Source organism: Cygnus olor, chromosome 2 (genome assembly GCF_009769625.2).
Source record: "Cygnus olor isolate bCygOlo1 chromosome 2, bCygOlo1.pri.v2, whole genome shotgun sequence".
Classification (NCBI taxonomy): domain Eukaryota; kingdom Metazoa; phylum Chordata; class Aves; order Anseriformes; family Anatidae; genus Cygnus; species Cygnus olor.
In genome coordinates this window covers 97,676,360-97,692,711 of record NC_049170.1, presented here as the reverse complement: position 1 = coordinate 97,692,711, position 16,352 = coordinate 97,676,360, and the positions used below count along the sequence as shown (strand labels likewise).

At 41.3% G+C, this 16,352-nt stretch overlaps 1 protein-coding gene across 1 annotated transcript; it reads right to left on the bottom strand.

Moving 5' to 3' along the window:
• Positions 1-924: 924 nt before the first annotated feature.
• Positions 925-8,136, bottom strand: C2H6orf62 (chromosome 2 C6orf62 homolog). Its single transcript, XM_040549463.1, has 5 exons — positions 5,960-8,136; positions 4,313-4,489; positions 3,617-3,739; positions 2,759-2,893; positions 925-2,225 (listed from the first exon to the last, which is right to left on the bottom strand). Exons 1-5 carry the CDS (start codon positions 6,086-6,088, stop codon positions 2,100-2,102), a joined length of 690 nt encoding a protein of 229 aa, XP_040405397.1. The 5' UTR covers positions 6,089-8,136; the 3' UTR covers positions 925-2,099.
• Positions 8,137-16,352: the final 8,216 nt, after the last annotated feature.

The window sequence follows — 16,352 nt, the reverse complement described above, 5'->3', positions numbered from 1 at the left end:
TCTTCTCCAAAAAAGCGTAGTAGCATTTAACTCCAGGATCACTCTCACGAAGAATAGACAAATAACCAGTGTGTCTTCTGTAGCCCATACAAAACACCAAAAGCAATTAAACTGCACATATTGTTCTCTATATTAGAGAACTATAAATTAAGGATCACGCCAATGCTGACGCTTGAAAAGCATTGCAGAAATCATCTAAGCCAACACTGAGGCGTTTGTTGTTGTTTTGAAGAAACCAAAATGAAGAACAACAGTCACTTTAGTGACTTCTTGCATTAGGAACAAAGATATTTGCTCTGCTAATAAAGGTAACGACGGTCATATTCTCTTACTATGAAACAATATCCAAAATGACAGATTATGAAGGGGGTTGCACTTCGGAAGCATAATCCAAACTCATGAAACTTAAACATTCAAAGCCCTACAAAACCTAAGGCTTCACAAGGACATTAATACCGGGTCTTACAGGCCATTAAGATGGGACACCTAGTTGGAAAACTTTAAACACCATCAGCAGGTATGGCGGTGACTAAATATTCCAAAGTCGATATATAAAGCATTTTGTACAGCAGCATTTTCAACTTGATTTCTATATAAGGTAAGGCACGTATTAACACAATGTTGCAGCTTTCAGGTTGTGTTTTCCTATGGAGCTCCAGTTTAACTTTCAGGATTTTATGATAAAACTACTAGAAATATCCATGTACCAATACAACAGTATGCCCTTAACACAGTTATTTCTGACATCTACTTTTCAAAGCAAACATCTTCCCTGCACACATAAGCACACCTTTGCCGCTCATCTTTATGTTAGTCATAATACCATTTTACAGTTTGTGTATTTTCAGTGTTTGCGACACGTAACGCTTCTGAGGTAAGACACTGGTAAAATTCCATTCATAGAATTCCCATGAATAAACCCAGTCATCTTTCACCTAATTTATTTAAGTTCCAATTTTTTCCAATTCCAAACAAAAGCTAAATACAAGTTTTAAACAGGTAAGCACTAGTTTTATCCAAAGGGAGCAGGCTTATACAGTTTTACTCCAGTAAAGTACTCAACCCTTAAGCAGAACCTTCTTTGTCAACAAAACTATACAGTAGTCTTCCTTTTATCATTGCACAATCTTAAAATGTTCTGTCAGAACCAACTTTTGACACTCCAAACACTATTTTACATTGTCTTATAATGTCTATTCCAAAAGAAAAAAAACCTCAACAGGTTTTCCATAAGAAATGTTTTAGAAACCAGTATTTCCTGCACAGTTCACCAGCAAGTCTACAAGTCTCAACTCTCAAGAAAAAATAATCCTCTACCAACATTGTTTCTGCAGCTACTATTTTACTTTATTTTGAGCTGCTTTAGCGACTTCAGACTCCAGGTCTGCCTCATCTGTATAAATGCATCCAACTCAAAAGAACACTTTCATACAGTTATACAGCAACTTGGGGAAAGAGATCCAAAACCAAAGTGCCAGTAAACTCAGACATGGCCCAGCAAAATAAAAAAGGCAAAAAATGCCTACACATTAAATGAGATGCTTTTTTGCTTTAAAAAAAAAAAAAAGAAAAGACTTCTTTCCCACATTTACTTCCTATTGTAATAGCCACTTCTCTGTTCATTAAAATGAATCTGATAGTGCTCTTTGATACAATCATTAACAGCAAAGCTATAAGGCTTTTAAACCCATTACATTCATTTCTCACCCTCCAAATACTGATGGTTAACATAGATGTTAGGGGGTATGACCAGCACAAATGGGAACACCACCACAAATGATCACCTTGTGCTTTCAGATACATTTGTTTCAGTGTACAGTCCCTTCATTTCACATTTTAGTAAGATGCCGATGCAGTGCAGAAGTGTGCAGAGCATCCTCTCTTTCACAAGGTCCATGCAGAAAACAACTAAAAAAATTTTTTTTTTAAAGTTCTGAGATACAAATGAGAAAAAAAATCCAGGATGATCAAGTTTCACAATGTATAGTGTTCTGAACATGAGTCCATTTTCTTCTAATATTCTGAAAGAATAAAGTGGTGAGGAAAGTGGAAATTCACTGCTGCATTCTGTGATCTTCCCCATTTTGCTGGCCAGTACCTTACTCTGGCATGTAAGGACGGAGGTGATCCTCTATGGTACCAACCGTCCAGTGAGTGAGCTGCTCCTGTGGCAGGTACAGGCAGATGCTGCATAACTTGAAGATTGTAGCTTTGTTTTTTGGAGTCTAGAGGCAAAGAAAACCAAAGAAAAGCTATTAAATATAAAAGTTCACACAAGAATAAAAGACAGACCCCAGCAGACCCAGCCCAGGTTACAGCTTGCTGCTGGTTGTGGGTGAACAACACAGGCATGTGAAAGCCACCATTTCACACACACAACAGCCAAATCAAAATCCTTTAACAAGTGAATTCTTTTTATTATGTTATTTTTTCCCACTTAAATAATTTATGTAATATCACACAAACTAAGACAATATTTTATTTTTTCCAAAACAATGTTAAGTCTTTTTTTCTAACTTAATTTTAATACTAGAACATAAAATCTTATGAATACATCTGTGGCCTATAATTAGCTTTTGCATGCGTGAATCCTATTTATAGCATGTTTCCTCTGAAACTGCTGAAATGCAAGCATGAACACACGATCAATTTTTCCACTAAAAACCACTAACATTCCTGAGAAAAAACATTCAGGACAATTCTTAAAAAGCTTACACTCTAGGTAGAAAGCAAAAAGAGAGGGACAGGGTAAGTTTACCTGCAAGTGCTGTCTGTCGATGAAGAGAAACACTGACTGGTTAGGGTTGTTGACAACAATTCCAGTCTTGTCCTTTCGGCTCAGAACATGCAGAAACTGTTTTTCATAGTCACCATGATGAAACTCAAACTTGGCCTGCGGTGCGTGAGAGATAGAACGATAAAATATTTACCAAGTGAAAACTCAAACACAAGCAATTAATTTCATTCAGTCAGGGGCTTTACAACCACTTCTGTTTCTCTGTTTCTTTTCTTTTCTCATCTATGAAAAATGAAATTGGAAACCATAGCAACTACACCCTTGAGCCTTGGCACAAAACTTAAAAGATTTCCCTAGTTTAATTCTGCCAACACTGACATTAGTCATAACAATGACATTAACAATTCAAACAAAGGTGCAACTTTAACCGCCTCCATAAAAAAAGATTCAGCTGACAGAACATCTGTGTTATCAACAATACAACACATTTCTGCTAATAACTTATTATTGCAGAGTGCATACAGAAAACAATACACATATTGGTGCTCAAAAATTTGAATGTAAATAGCTAAAGATACCTACTGAAGAGTTAATTTAAAATGTTTGAGATGTTTGAAATGTTTCTCTCAATGCAAAATTGTAATGCAAAAATACCATCTCAGATCCTCTTCCATTTAATCAATTTGTGCCAAGGTCACAATTTGTAATAAGAGGAAGCAGAATTTAAATTTCAAATGATTGTGTGATTTACACAAAAGAGCCCACATACTTAAACATTCACAGAAGTCACAGACCTTATCATCAATGGACTGATTAAGCAAAGATTCCCCCCCCCCCATCCCCCCCCCAAAATGTTACTTAAGTTAAAAAAAAAAATACCTGAACAGGCCTAAAGGCTTCATCAGATCCCTTCCACCGAGAGAACAGGAGACAGACTATCTTCTCAATGTCATTACGAGGCCAAAGAATGAAGTCCATCTCCTGGGTACAGCCGATCACATCCTGTAATTAATAAAGATCTGTATTAACAGCCCAGCCACATACAGATAAGCACCTCATCTATACAGGCGCTGTGTTACAAGGTGGTACTTATTACTTTTGTGTGATTTTCTGTCTATATTACTCCCAAAACAACTCAAGTCTTCTTTGCCTCCCATTGAATTTTAAAGTAAGTATCCAGGTAATGTAAATTCCAACTTTATGAAAACTACCATTCCTGGGAAAGACTACTTTCTAATATTCATCTAACAAAACCACTTAGTTGTAAACCAGGAGTTGTTGCAAGAATTTATCCATGCCTATTAATAAAAAGGCTGGCAGAAGAGATAATTCCCAAGACAGATTTCAATGAGACAGATTAAAGGTAAAGCATGAACACTACAGATTAAAACAGAATTTCACAATGCGCACGCTAAGTTACCCTTCAAACCAGACCCCACAAAAAAATGCTCTCAGAATTTTCACGCAGAAGAGTTGAGAAAATAAGGCAGCAGGATTAGCCTTAAGTTTCACAAGAAAAAATACAAATGTTTAAAACCCAAATTAAAACTCAGCAAGTATGGAGAACAACTTTACCCTGCGCATAGACTGGTAGCGGGGTGCATGAAGCTGTACTACATCCTTCTGCAGAAGCTCTAAGGAACTTTCCAAAGAATAGCTGGAATCCCGCACACCTCTCAGGATATTTTCTTCATAATTATTGGTCATGACTGGTATCACTTCAGACACTTCAAAAAGCGCTGACTTTTTCTTCTGAAAAAGAAAGCACACACTGCATTAAAACTACAATCCGTTCTAAGTGGTTCTTGCTAACTTCAGAATTTATAATTTTTTGTAATAATATATAATTTTATAGCCCATGAGCAGCATTAACCTAACTAAAGAATTATATAACAGACAAAACTTATTTTTACCAACTCCCATCTCCCTCCCATCCAGAACACATGTAACAGGCAAGTACTTGCTGACCAAGCCAGGCTGAGCTAACCTACTTTAAGCAAACTAGTAGATAGACATCCTCAGTTCACTTCGGCATAAGCAAGTTTTATAGGACTTAAAACAGACATTTGATTTTAGTTGTAACATTCAGACTACTTTGTAGAAATTAATTGCAATCAGGTGCTGATATAAGCATACTAAGACCCATATCTGCTAAGAAAATCTAATTGATATCACTGATTAAACCCTAATATTTCTTGGGAAACTGTTAGGACAAACAGCACAGAAGGAAAAAATAAACAAACTGTACTCTCAATACAAGTTAGCTCAACAGTCTCTCTATTGCTATGAGACAGTGCCTAGAAACGTGTCGCTATATACAGCGGTGTTTGCATTAGAATTGATGAACAAAAGCAAACTGGACTTAAGAATTTTAGGGAAACTTCCCGATTAAGTTCAGAGAACAGTCTCCATTAGAACCAAGTAACTTCCATGGAACGAGAAGAACATTTGAGCAAATCAAGCAATATTAGAGTTCGTGTACGTGCACTTCCTCCTTTTACTGTGTATTTGTCTGCCATTTGTTTCTATCTTCACTCACTCAATTTGTTCAGTACACTTATTCTAAGCATCTACTTTTCTTCACGTCCTGTGGACAGAAACTCTCTTGCAACTCCGGCTCAACGTTAACTTTAGAGATATCCTCCACATTTACAGCATCCAGTAGTCTTCCACAATACTGTCAAGTAAATGACGACTTCCTCTCTTCCCTCCCTTTCAAGATGTCAGCAACAGTTTCACGTGTCTACCTGCTCAGGTCATTTCAACACTGCATTTTGCAACCACTCCCTTCAACCACTGGGTTTTCCCTTCTGCTTTAACCAGATAAATGCAGTAGGGTTAGCAATCATTCCAGACAGGTCTTTCTCAACTTAACTGTTTCACTGCAAACCATTATGCCATTCAGACCCCAATTGAGCTGAATAAAGTACAGCATCAAGTCAGATAAATATTTACTCAATACAGAAGTTACCAACTGATCATTTAATATGGCATTGGCACCTTCTGCATTACAAAACTACAAACATCTGAAAAGGAAAGCCAAACTGTCAATACACGAGAACTGGTCAAATACAATACCAATTAGCAATAAGGATATGTAAAAAATTCAACAAAACATCAGGATATATCCTTAAGATGCATCAGGCAGTAAGATTTGGCCCAGCATAGTCAACTCAAAGTTTGCATTGCAACACAAGAGCAGAGAAACAAAAACCAAGTTACCTTGTCCTTGAACACAAAGGCAATGTACATCTTGAAGTCAAACTGGTCAGCTAAAGATTCTTTTTTCTTTCTAAGCTGAGCACGAAGTCTGTTCAGAGCTTGTTTCTTCCGGGAGTTTGGGTCCCCCATTTTGTTATACAGGTGGTACTAAAGCCTTTGGAAACTGTCGCTAAACTATGGGCACTTTTTCATAAGACTCAAGTACAACAGAAACAAGTCATTTTATTCCTGCTAATACGACTGAATAGATAAAACGCGAGTGCAACCCAAAACTGCACCTCAGGCAGTATTTTATGAGAAAGTCGTATCGGAGGGGTCAAGAAACAAAAGCAGTTGTCCAGCCATGGCTGGACAACAAACAGGTTTGACAATAAACCAAGAAAAAAAAACTAAGAAATTTAAAGAAAACAAATTTGAACAGTTTAGCCGCAGGAATAAGTGGGTGAGAATGGAGAAAAAAACAAATCTTATCACAATTTATGTGTACAATAAAAAGCAACTGGCACAAGCCCAATCCATGGGGGGGGGGGGGGTAATTTTTGTTCTGCTTACAAAAAAAAACGAAGCTGATATTATAAATTGCGTTTTACCCCAGCCGGATTCATGACTCTACTGATTATTATTCTCAGATTTCCACTACTGCTATGTTGCCTGTCTTTTTTTTTTTTTCCTTCTTTAAAACGATTACACTTGGTGGAGAGCAGAGAAAAGGGTGCAAAGGAGGAGTGCACATCCTGGGAAGTATGACATTTCTCTGCCAACAACAAAATTAACTACAGACAACACAGCGCTGGTTTGCAGGAAAGCAAAGAGAAAAAACAGCGGAGTCACTTCAAACACCATTCTGCTCATCATCGGGCACATCGCTGCCCTGAGGCTACTGCTGCCAAAGGGAAGAGGGATCATGATGGCCACAGACGAGAAGCTGGCAGAGGTTAAGGGACAGTATTATCTCACCTAGAGACTAAACCCCAAACCGGCGCCCCAAACCCAGACTCCTTACCAGCACGAGAGCCCTACATTCCCTAACACCTTGCAGGCTCCCTGGGCTGCTGATCCCCCGGGGATCCTTCTCTCTCTGCTGCTGCTGAGCCCCACAGCGAGCACAGTTAGCCGAGGCTGTGCATGGCCAACGCTTCCTGCTTCTCCTCAGGCCTCTCGCTACAGAGGCTGCGGCGGGACACCCACAGTAGCACGGCGTTTCCCCTCTCACTTCATGGTCACGACTTGGAAAACATGGAGAGAGTTTCGCTTCCGCTTTTTCTCGCCAAACAGATTTTGGTGCCGAAAAAAATCAAAAATATGCAAGTTTTGTTTTTTTAAATTGCAAGCCGAGGCTGCAATTTTAAACCTCGGAAAGACCCTCCCCACCCCCTTAAAGCAACCCCCACGATTATCAGGTAATTTTCTTTCTCTCTCCAGGCATTTTCCCCCCACACGAGGTGTTTGATTGGTAGGGGTTTAAGGTTTTTCGGTTAGCGAATTCGTCGGACCGGGTTAAGAAAGAGGAGAAAGGAATATTAACCCCTCCTTAAGGGAAAAAGAAGAAAACAGAAGGAAAAAAAAAGGAAAAAAAAAAAAAGAAACCCCCTCCCAAAACTTCCCCCCAACTTAACCGAGAGGCTGAGAGACTCCGACAGGAGGCCGAGCCCGTGTCTCGCTCGCTACCCGCAGCCGGCGGGCGCAGGAGGAGCAGCGGAGGCGGCGGCGGTGCTGGCGGCACGGCGGGGAGCCATGTCAAGATAAAGCCACGAAGCCGCCGAGCCCCCCCATCCCTGCTGCGGTGGACGCGCTGACCGGGCCGCCCGCTCTGCCGCCGCTCAGCCCCAGCCTAGTCCCCATAGCCTAGCTCAGCGCCCCGCTGACGGGGGAAATGGTGGCGGAGGGAGGAGGAGGAGGAGGATGAAGAGGAGGAGGAGGAGGCGGCGGGCCCTGCGCTAGTGGCTCCTACGGAGGGCGGCGGGCATAGAGACGCCGGCGGAGGGTTCCCTTCGCCCGGGCGGGGCCGGGTGGTCCTCGGAGGGCTGCGGCCGGAGGGCAGCGGGAGCGCCGCGGGCTGCGCCTGGGGCTCGGCGGCACCGGGAGCGCGGAGGGACGGGAGCTGCGCGCCGCCACCCAGCCCGCAAGATGGCAGCGCCTGAGTCACACAGGCGCCGCCCTGCCCGCAGCGCGCAGCAGCCGCCCGGCGGCGCGTACCAAGCGCCAGGCACCGCGGGGGGGCACAAATACAGAATCGCGTTATACGCGCTGGGAAGCTCCGCGGTGGCCTCGTTAGCCGCGGGATCTCATTTTTTAGAGGATGAAAAAGAGAGAACAGCAGGGTTAGGGCGGCTCTGACCCATCGCCACGCCAAAAAAAGGGGTCTCTCTTGGCCGCTCCTCTCTCCCCCCGCCGCCGTGACCCGCAGGGCCGCGGGACAAGGCCCCGGATGGGGTTGCTCAACGCAGTTGGGGGGGGCACCCCCTCGCTCCCCCCCCATCTTGTGTGGTACCTGCCCCTGGGCCTGTGGCGGCTCCTTCTCGTTCAATTCCGCCCAAAGGAGTTTGTCAACTGTGTGCAAAGCAAACTGTGAATTAAAAATAAAAAAAAACGTCGCTGACCATAATGTGTAAGGTGGTGACCCCCCACAAGCAGAGCCCTGGCAGCAGCAGCCCCTGCCTGTCCCTGTACATGCGCCTCTGTGGCGGCTGAGGTGGGTCCTGAGGAGGTCTGCTCGTTTTTGTTTTTGTTTTTGTTTTTTTTGTCCGAAATAAATAGTTGCTATTTCAGCCTGATCCTTGAAGAAAAGTAGGTGTTTGTATTCCTGTCCTAAAGGAAAGGCTTACGCTTCCCACCTCGCACCTCCTCCGGCATGAAAGAGAAGCAAGGGCATGGTTCACGTTTTCAAGCATTTCTTTAAATTGCAAGGGACCAGTAGGCAGTAAATACATTTTCACCTCAGTGTCTGGGCATTTTGACTATCCACCCCTCCTCACCCCCCCTAGGCATGGCAGGCAAAGCCTCGCCACCCAAAATGGAGGGTGCCTCTGAAATGCTGCGGAGCTCAGGTTTGCCTTGTGCTGGCTGTGACTTGCTGTTTCGCAATGGTCTGTCGCCACTGCAGTAAAAAATAGGTTGCAGGGGTGAAGGCACCTCTCCCACCTTCCCCCTGGTGGTGTCCGTGACTCACAAGAGCCGAAAGGGTGTTACACAAGATGACAAGCAGAAGGCAAGTGCAGGCACTGTCTGGCTTGTTTGGTTGTGTTTCAGAGCCCGCAGAGCATGGCGATGGGCACTCTCTGATAAACTCCTGTAAATTTCAGTCCTTTTTTTTCTTTTCTTTATCTGCACTCTGCTCTTACTTGTCTCTGCTGGTTTCCTTTGTCGCTTCACGACTCTTCCTGTTGGCTATCTCCCTTTAGCTCACTCTCCTTTAGCACACTCCCTCAGACACCTTCCCAGTGCCTGTCTCACAGGGAGCTGTTGTGCCTTGGCCCTTAGATCTCCTCATCTTCCCCCACCATTAGGCAAGCCCTCTGAGTCAGACACTCCATCTTGCCTTCCCTGTTGCAGGGACACTCCCCTGTTGTTTTGAACTGGCCATAAAGAGACCATTTCTTATCCACTTGGGGGCTGCTGTAAGAGTGCTCACTGCTAGTGTCAATGCCTATTGAAAACAACCCCGTGAGCAGAGGTAAAAAAGCAACGTGTCTAAAAAGTAGCATTACATTACCTCTAGATTGCCAGGACTATTTCAAAACACCAACATTGTTTAATGAAAACATCAGCCCGGCCGTAACGAGAGCTGAGTTTAGATCCCCCTTTTGCAGTCAGAGCAGTTTTGTTTGTTGTGCTGCAGCCTGAAACCCCGATCTGCGTCCCCTGCTATTTTAAGCTCTGACTCATGCTCAGCCCATGACCCGTGCTGAGCTGCCGTGACCGATACAAAGCAGGCCCAGCACAGCGGGGCGGCTGCGAGGGGATTTGCCCCGGGACAGAAAGCCCTCTGGGGGAACTGGCACCTCGCCCGCCTGCCAAGGAGAAAGGAAGGAGCTTTCTTCCAGCCCAGCAACTCCAGCTGCCCTTTCCAGGGAGCCGTAAGGCCAGGGATACGGCCACAGCTCCTGTGTCCTTTGCACAAGGGATTGGGCAGCTGCCCAGCCCCGGGCAAAGGATTGAGTCCAAAAATTTGTGTTGAATGTCGTGCTGGCACAAGAACAGTGTTTCTTCTTGAGGGCTTTCGAGAGGCCGCTCAAATCCTCTCACAGAAATTCAGATGGGGATAGGGCCTAAAGTTGCTCTGAGTTGCTTGTGCATAGATTGCTGCTCCTCCTCGTATGCCTCCCTTACCAAACTCTGTGAAGGATTTTTTCTTCTCGTCCATTGGCTAGTAAAGATATCTTGGCAATGTTTACACAAATAAGAAGTCCAAACAACTAAAATATGTTTATCATACATATGAGGATATGCACAGAAATACCTGCACTAAGAAAGCCATAAGTAATAGCTGTCTTGTCCTACATTGTGCTTCTTTCTCTCCATAGTGCACAATGACGAAGCTCTTAGAGTAGGAAAAAGTACATTACATAGTATAAAAAAGCACAGCTCATATAGTAGAAAAAAAAGTAGAAAAATAATACATCAACATCTTAGTTAAAATAACATACATTATTACTTAAGTAGCATTGCTGCTACTGAATGACGGGAGTTAAGACCTAGCAAAATAAATGTTTAAATGATATTGATCTATAATTCTCTTGACAATTGTATAATTGTATAATTCTCTTGACAATTGTACAGTTCTCTTTACAATTGTGTAATTTTCTTGACAATTGTATATTGTTATTCTTCCTTGTGGTTATGCAACTTTGTATCATTTATAAAAGAGGCTGGTGTGCTTGTGTGCCAGTGTGTTTTTTACAACTGTGTCATTTGGTCTAATGAGAGACTGCCTCTCTCTTCAAATCTTGTTTCAATCAGTATAAACTTCATCATGAAGGAAAGGAGGCAGAAATGTGGGTGGTATACAAAACAAACCCGACAAGTAGGTTGTGGCAGTATATGCAAAATACGTAATAGTTCTTTTTTAGGCTTCAATCCCATTAGCACAGCAAAAAATTGTGTTTCTCATGCATGTAAAATCCAGGCTGAGCTAAACGGTCAGTGGCCTTGGTCAGCTTGGTTAAAGCTGCACATACAAATGAGCTGGTGTCCTTTCGTCTTTCTTCCATTCAATGTGAGAAGGACTTTGCTACTGTGTCACTGTAGCCCTGTAGCCCTTTGGGAATCGAATGTCTGCAGATCCCCAGGGGCTTCTGTCTAGCAGCAGAGGGGTGACGGTGCTCAGCTGTCACCCCGGAGAAATACAGAATCAAGCAGCATGGCCAACAGCTGCCCATGAAGGAAAGACCTTGTCACAAAAATATATTATTGCTATAGTTTTCCTTGGGAGATAGAGAGATGTTTGAGAAATGTAGTTTTGAGAAGCACTGCATGTCTGAAATAGTTGTTGCTTATATATACATATTTTATTTTCTGCTGTGATAAACTTGTATTTCTATTCTCCATTTAACTGTTTTCTTGCTGTTTTCAGTGAAGTTAAGCACTGTACTTTTTCACATTTAGTTTACATGGTACGTTGTGGGCTTTTCTGCAAATTAAAGAGGATTGATAACTTTATAGAAACACCTTGGTTATTTATTTTTTCAAAATTGATACGATTTCAGATTCTATCTCCTGTTTTCAGAATTAAAAGTTTACTTATAAGCATGTGGGCAAGATTGTACTCTAATGCCAATGCTCTAAATTCCCAACTTATTATAATTAGTTTTATTTTTTAAAGGATTATAACAAATTGATATATAAATTACAGACGTAGATAGGAGGAGATGAGATGGAGCCTGTTATCTGTCTGTTTATACTTCCCTTTTGTATTGTACTGGCCGCATATGTTAGAAGTACTATCAGCCCTGAAGCTACTCACTTCAAACACAGAACTATGATTAATTCAGTGCCAAATGCTTATGCATGAGGCAAAAATAAATTAGTATTCCTTTGTAAATTCAAACAAGACAAATTAGTGGCAATTAAAACTCTTTCATGTACTTCAGAGAATACTGTAATTCACTCTGTTCTATCTTTAGAGCAAAAATTAGTTTCTAAGGCATAACAGGAATGCTTTTGTGTAGAGAAATGGCAATGTTTGATGTGGAAAACATTCCTTACAGCATGCTGTGGACAACTGTGCATCCACCGCACAGCTATTGCTACAGCATTAAGCTTCATTCATCATTTCCCTGCGTCCCGCCTTCTAGCTGTAGGACTCTGGTCATAAAATGGACCATACATTCTTGGGCATGTGAGGTATTGATCCTTAACTTTGCTGAACTACACCTACTTTTTGATGGGTTTGCTCTATCTTAATAATTATATTTGTGTATATATATATAAATAAAGACGATTATGTGTTTTCATTTTTCACTTGTCCACTTTGTGCTTTTCTGACCTGTTTAGGAGTGCTGAGTATGTGCAGTTATGATGTCAAAAATAGCTAAAGGTTCTCAGCACCTTAGCTGAGAAGACAGCATCCCCAAACATGGGCACACAGACAATTGCCTCTTTGAGTGTGGTGGTCAGGATCTCTTAAACAGCATGGGTCTGGTTTTGTTTGAGAAATACATGTCTCATCTCTAAAACTGTAGCATTTATTCTGAGAATATCTGAACTGCATATTAAAAGCAAGGGTCTCTGCCTGCAATTTGTACACAAACCTGTGATTCAAATTCCATCGGACAAAGTGTTTTGGTGTCTGAAAGACAACTGACTCTTTGTTACTCTGCTGTGTCATTTTTAACTTATGTTCTCAGCTAGTGCTGTGCAAATGCATTTGTCTTCATTAGACAGGTGTACTAGCATGACAAAGGTAGTTATGTTCCAATGTAGTTTTTGTGTTTGCTCAGCAGGTGCTTGCGAGTACAAGAGTAAAGTTTGAAACAACTTGCTTTAATTATTGAGTCTGAAAACAGTATTCTAAGTACTGTCAGTCAACAGAATTGGAATTAGCTTTAGATTAATCAATTCCTAGCCTTTGTAGGGAATGGTTCATTTTTAAATCTTAAAGCAGCAGGCAAACGGTGGTTTTTTCCAGGTAAATACATCACTGAGATTAGGACCTAACTGTCCTTTATGGGATTTCTTAGCAACTCACACAGTACTAAGGAAAAAATCAGAAGGTGAGATGTAGATTTTTTCTTTTAATCTTTCCCCTCGGATTACTACTGATCACTATTAACAGGACAATCTTGTCTTCTACACAGAAAGAAATTGCAAACTCTCTGGAAAGATTTAATTTACAGCAGTGGCCATTATAGAAAACCTGCTTTGCCAGGATTAAGGGAAACCTAGGGAAAAGAAGACTGGTCATGCACTCGTGAGTAACACCCAAAACACTCTTAAACACGAGGTAACGCCACAGAACCAGTACTGTGAGGGTGGGGAAGCGCCGGTTAAAGCGAGGCCACGCTGCCACCTAGTGTCACCCAGGGGATGGATGGCAGGGGAGCTTTCCACGGGCACGCTGAGGCACACCGGCAGGCTGGGAGCAGGAGCGGTACGTGCTCAGTCCACTCAGGATGCCCACGGTTTTTTTTCTTCCGAGCTTTCTGAGGGTTCTGAGGAATCTCCAAAAGATGCCAAGTTGGGAGCCAAGTCTCTCAGAAGACGACAGCTGAGCAAGATGTTGGGTGAGAGCAGCGAATAATTCACTGCAGCCCAGGATTTGTCAGCTTTTCTTTTCACCCCCTAAAATAAACGGCACTTTTATTGGACAGAAGAGACAGGAGAAGAGAAGCAAGGCAACCCGAGAGCCACAGTTCCTGTTTGCTGATTCAAAGATCCAAAACCCAGCCTCAGGGCTTCACTCCTACTCTCTGGCTTGCACCCAGAGCAGGACTGAGATAAGATGTTCACCTGCTTCAGAGGTGCAGCGCTGTGCTGGGTCTCCTGAACCCTCTCCACAGTAGTTCTCTGCATCTAGAACAGTCACAGTAGTTGTTTACATTAAATACTGATACATAGGAAAGCATTTACGATATTTATGTAATAAGGTAATTTACATGATACAAAATAACAATTTAATTTACCTGCGTTAAATGTAACGGGTAGAAGTAGAAAGAGTATTTAAGTACCCCAGAGCTTGCTAATTCTGTGGATTAAAAGAAAGGCCTTGACAAAAGGCACAATACGACTGTCAAATAAAATACCATTTTGCCAGTACTTGATTCAGACAGCTAAGTCCAAACCTTCCAGTGAGCTCTGCTGTACAATGCTTAGGAAGTTTCCACACACATTATGTGCTGTAAGAACCGATAACATTTATCAACAGCAATACAGTATAAAAGCCCTAAAAAGTACACATTCTCCGCTGCCGTGAACAATCTAACAAATTGGCTGAGCTCTATGGGAAACCTCAGCGTGTTTGCTCAGGCTCACTTGAAGTGCAAATAGTCATGAGTATTCATCACACCGAGTTATATTTTTTATGAAACAAACAAGTTGAAATGGCAGAATATTGCACTCAATCTGAAGAAATGTATATTCTGCTAGTCTTGGACTTGACAGATTTTTTCAGGTAAAAACCACTAATTAAATGTAACCTTCAGTCACAAAAATGGGAATTATTACCAAAAAAAAAAAAAAAAAGCAACCTGAAACCTTTTTGTGAGATTTGTTTTTATATATAATTATGCTGGTTCCCACAGTTAGACTATGAATAAGCTTCTAATAATAAGCTCTCAGTGTTCTTTCTGACATGGTGAAGGGATTCTTTACAAACCTTTCAAACTGAAGAAACTGAACAGAAGGAAAACTCTTGAGACACAGCGGTTCATTACAGGACATGTTCTTCAGCTGGATAAATTGAAGGAGTGGCACCTTTGTAATAAAACTCCAGATCATATGCCTCCAGCAAGGAACAGATTAAAAAGACGAACAAACAGAACTGTCACATCAGAACCATCGCCCACTACGTTGGCCCTTTCCAATTATCGACATTTCCAAAAGCAGTTATTCCACTTCTGAGCTGTAAGTTTACCTGAAAAGTTTTTTATAAATTAAAATTGAATTTTGAAAAGGCAATCTTTAAGTAGGTTTCACTTGAGAACGTTAGCATTACATATATTGTATCACGGCCATAAAATCGCTTTGTAAAATTGTATTGCCTTTCATGCATATAAATCTACGCATGCATATAATTTTTAAAATGTATATAATGCAGCTCATGCTCTGTATTTTATTAAAAATACTGAATATTTATATTGTTAGATAACAATATTTTATGTTGTATTTATATTTCATATATTAAAATCATTTCTATTTTTTTATGTGTACTTTACCCATATCCACATCTTTCTGAAAGGAGATGTAATGCTGGAAAGAATTATGTCAATCTTTAATCAGAGTTTAGTCTACCTGCTAGTGTTTTGGAATATGGAAATTTAAAATTTTATTCTAGAATCAAAAAGATTTAAATTAAAGCATGAACACTTTTTTTACAACTATAACAAAGCAATAGTAATTTAGATAGACATTTCTTCATGTATTATTTCTGTTTTCTTCATAAAGCTTACTTTATTTAAAGAGAAAGCTTACTGAGGTGACAGTTTGCTGATGGCACTACATTATTCGAGATAATAGGAATAGGACTGAGTGAAAAAATGCAGAAGGGTGTTACGGAATTTTGTGACAGGATACAACAGCCAGTGAAGTTCAAGGTAAATAAATGTAAATGAAGATACATAGGGGGAATAAATCTTAATTTTACTTGTTGAATAACATGCTTTGAAGTGAACATAATTACAGAATAAGATCTCAGAGTTATGACAGACATTTCCACAAAAATACCAGACCAATGTTCTGCAGTGGTTAAAAAGGCAAAGGTTAAAAAATGGCATGTTGCTCCCAGAAGAGCAGAAAGATGGAACAGGAATGATGGAGCAGACCTCGGAGAAAGAACTGGAAGGGGATCTTTGAAAGGAGAAGGTAGATGAGGACTGGTTGTTTGTTATCATTTCCAGTTCAAGGCCTGGGGACATCAAGTGAAGCTATGGGAATCGGGCTCAAAGGAAAAAAAAAAGGCGGGGGCTCTTCAGACAATGGCTGTTTGAGCTCTGGAACCACTTTGCCAGAGGATGTTGTGGACAATTAGAGTTTAAATGGGTCACCCGGAGACTGAGCAAGTTTATGCAAGAGAGATCAGCTTTATTTCCTTGTACTTGTTTATAGATTTCTTAATCCATTTTTTATATTTTTTGTCAGACCACGACTCTCAAGACATCCTCGTGTCATACAGTTTATTTCCAAACCGAAGACTGACGGTGGTATGCTAAATTAATACTTCAGCCAGTAATTATAATAA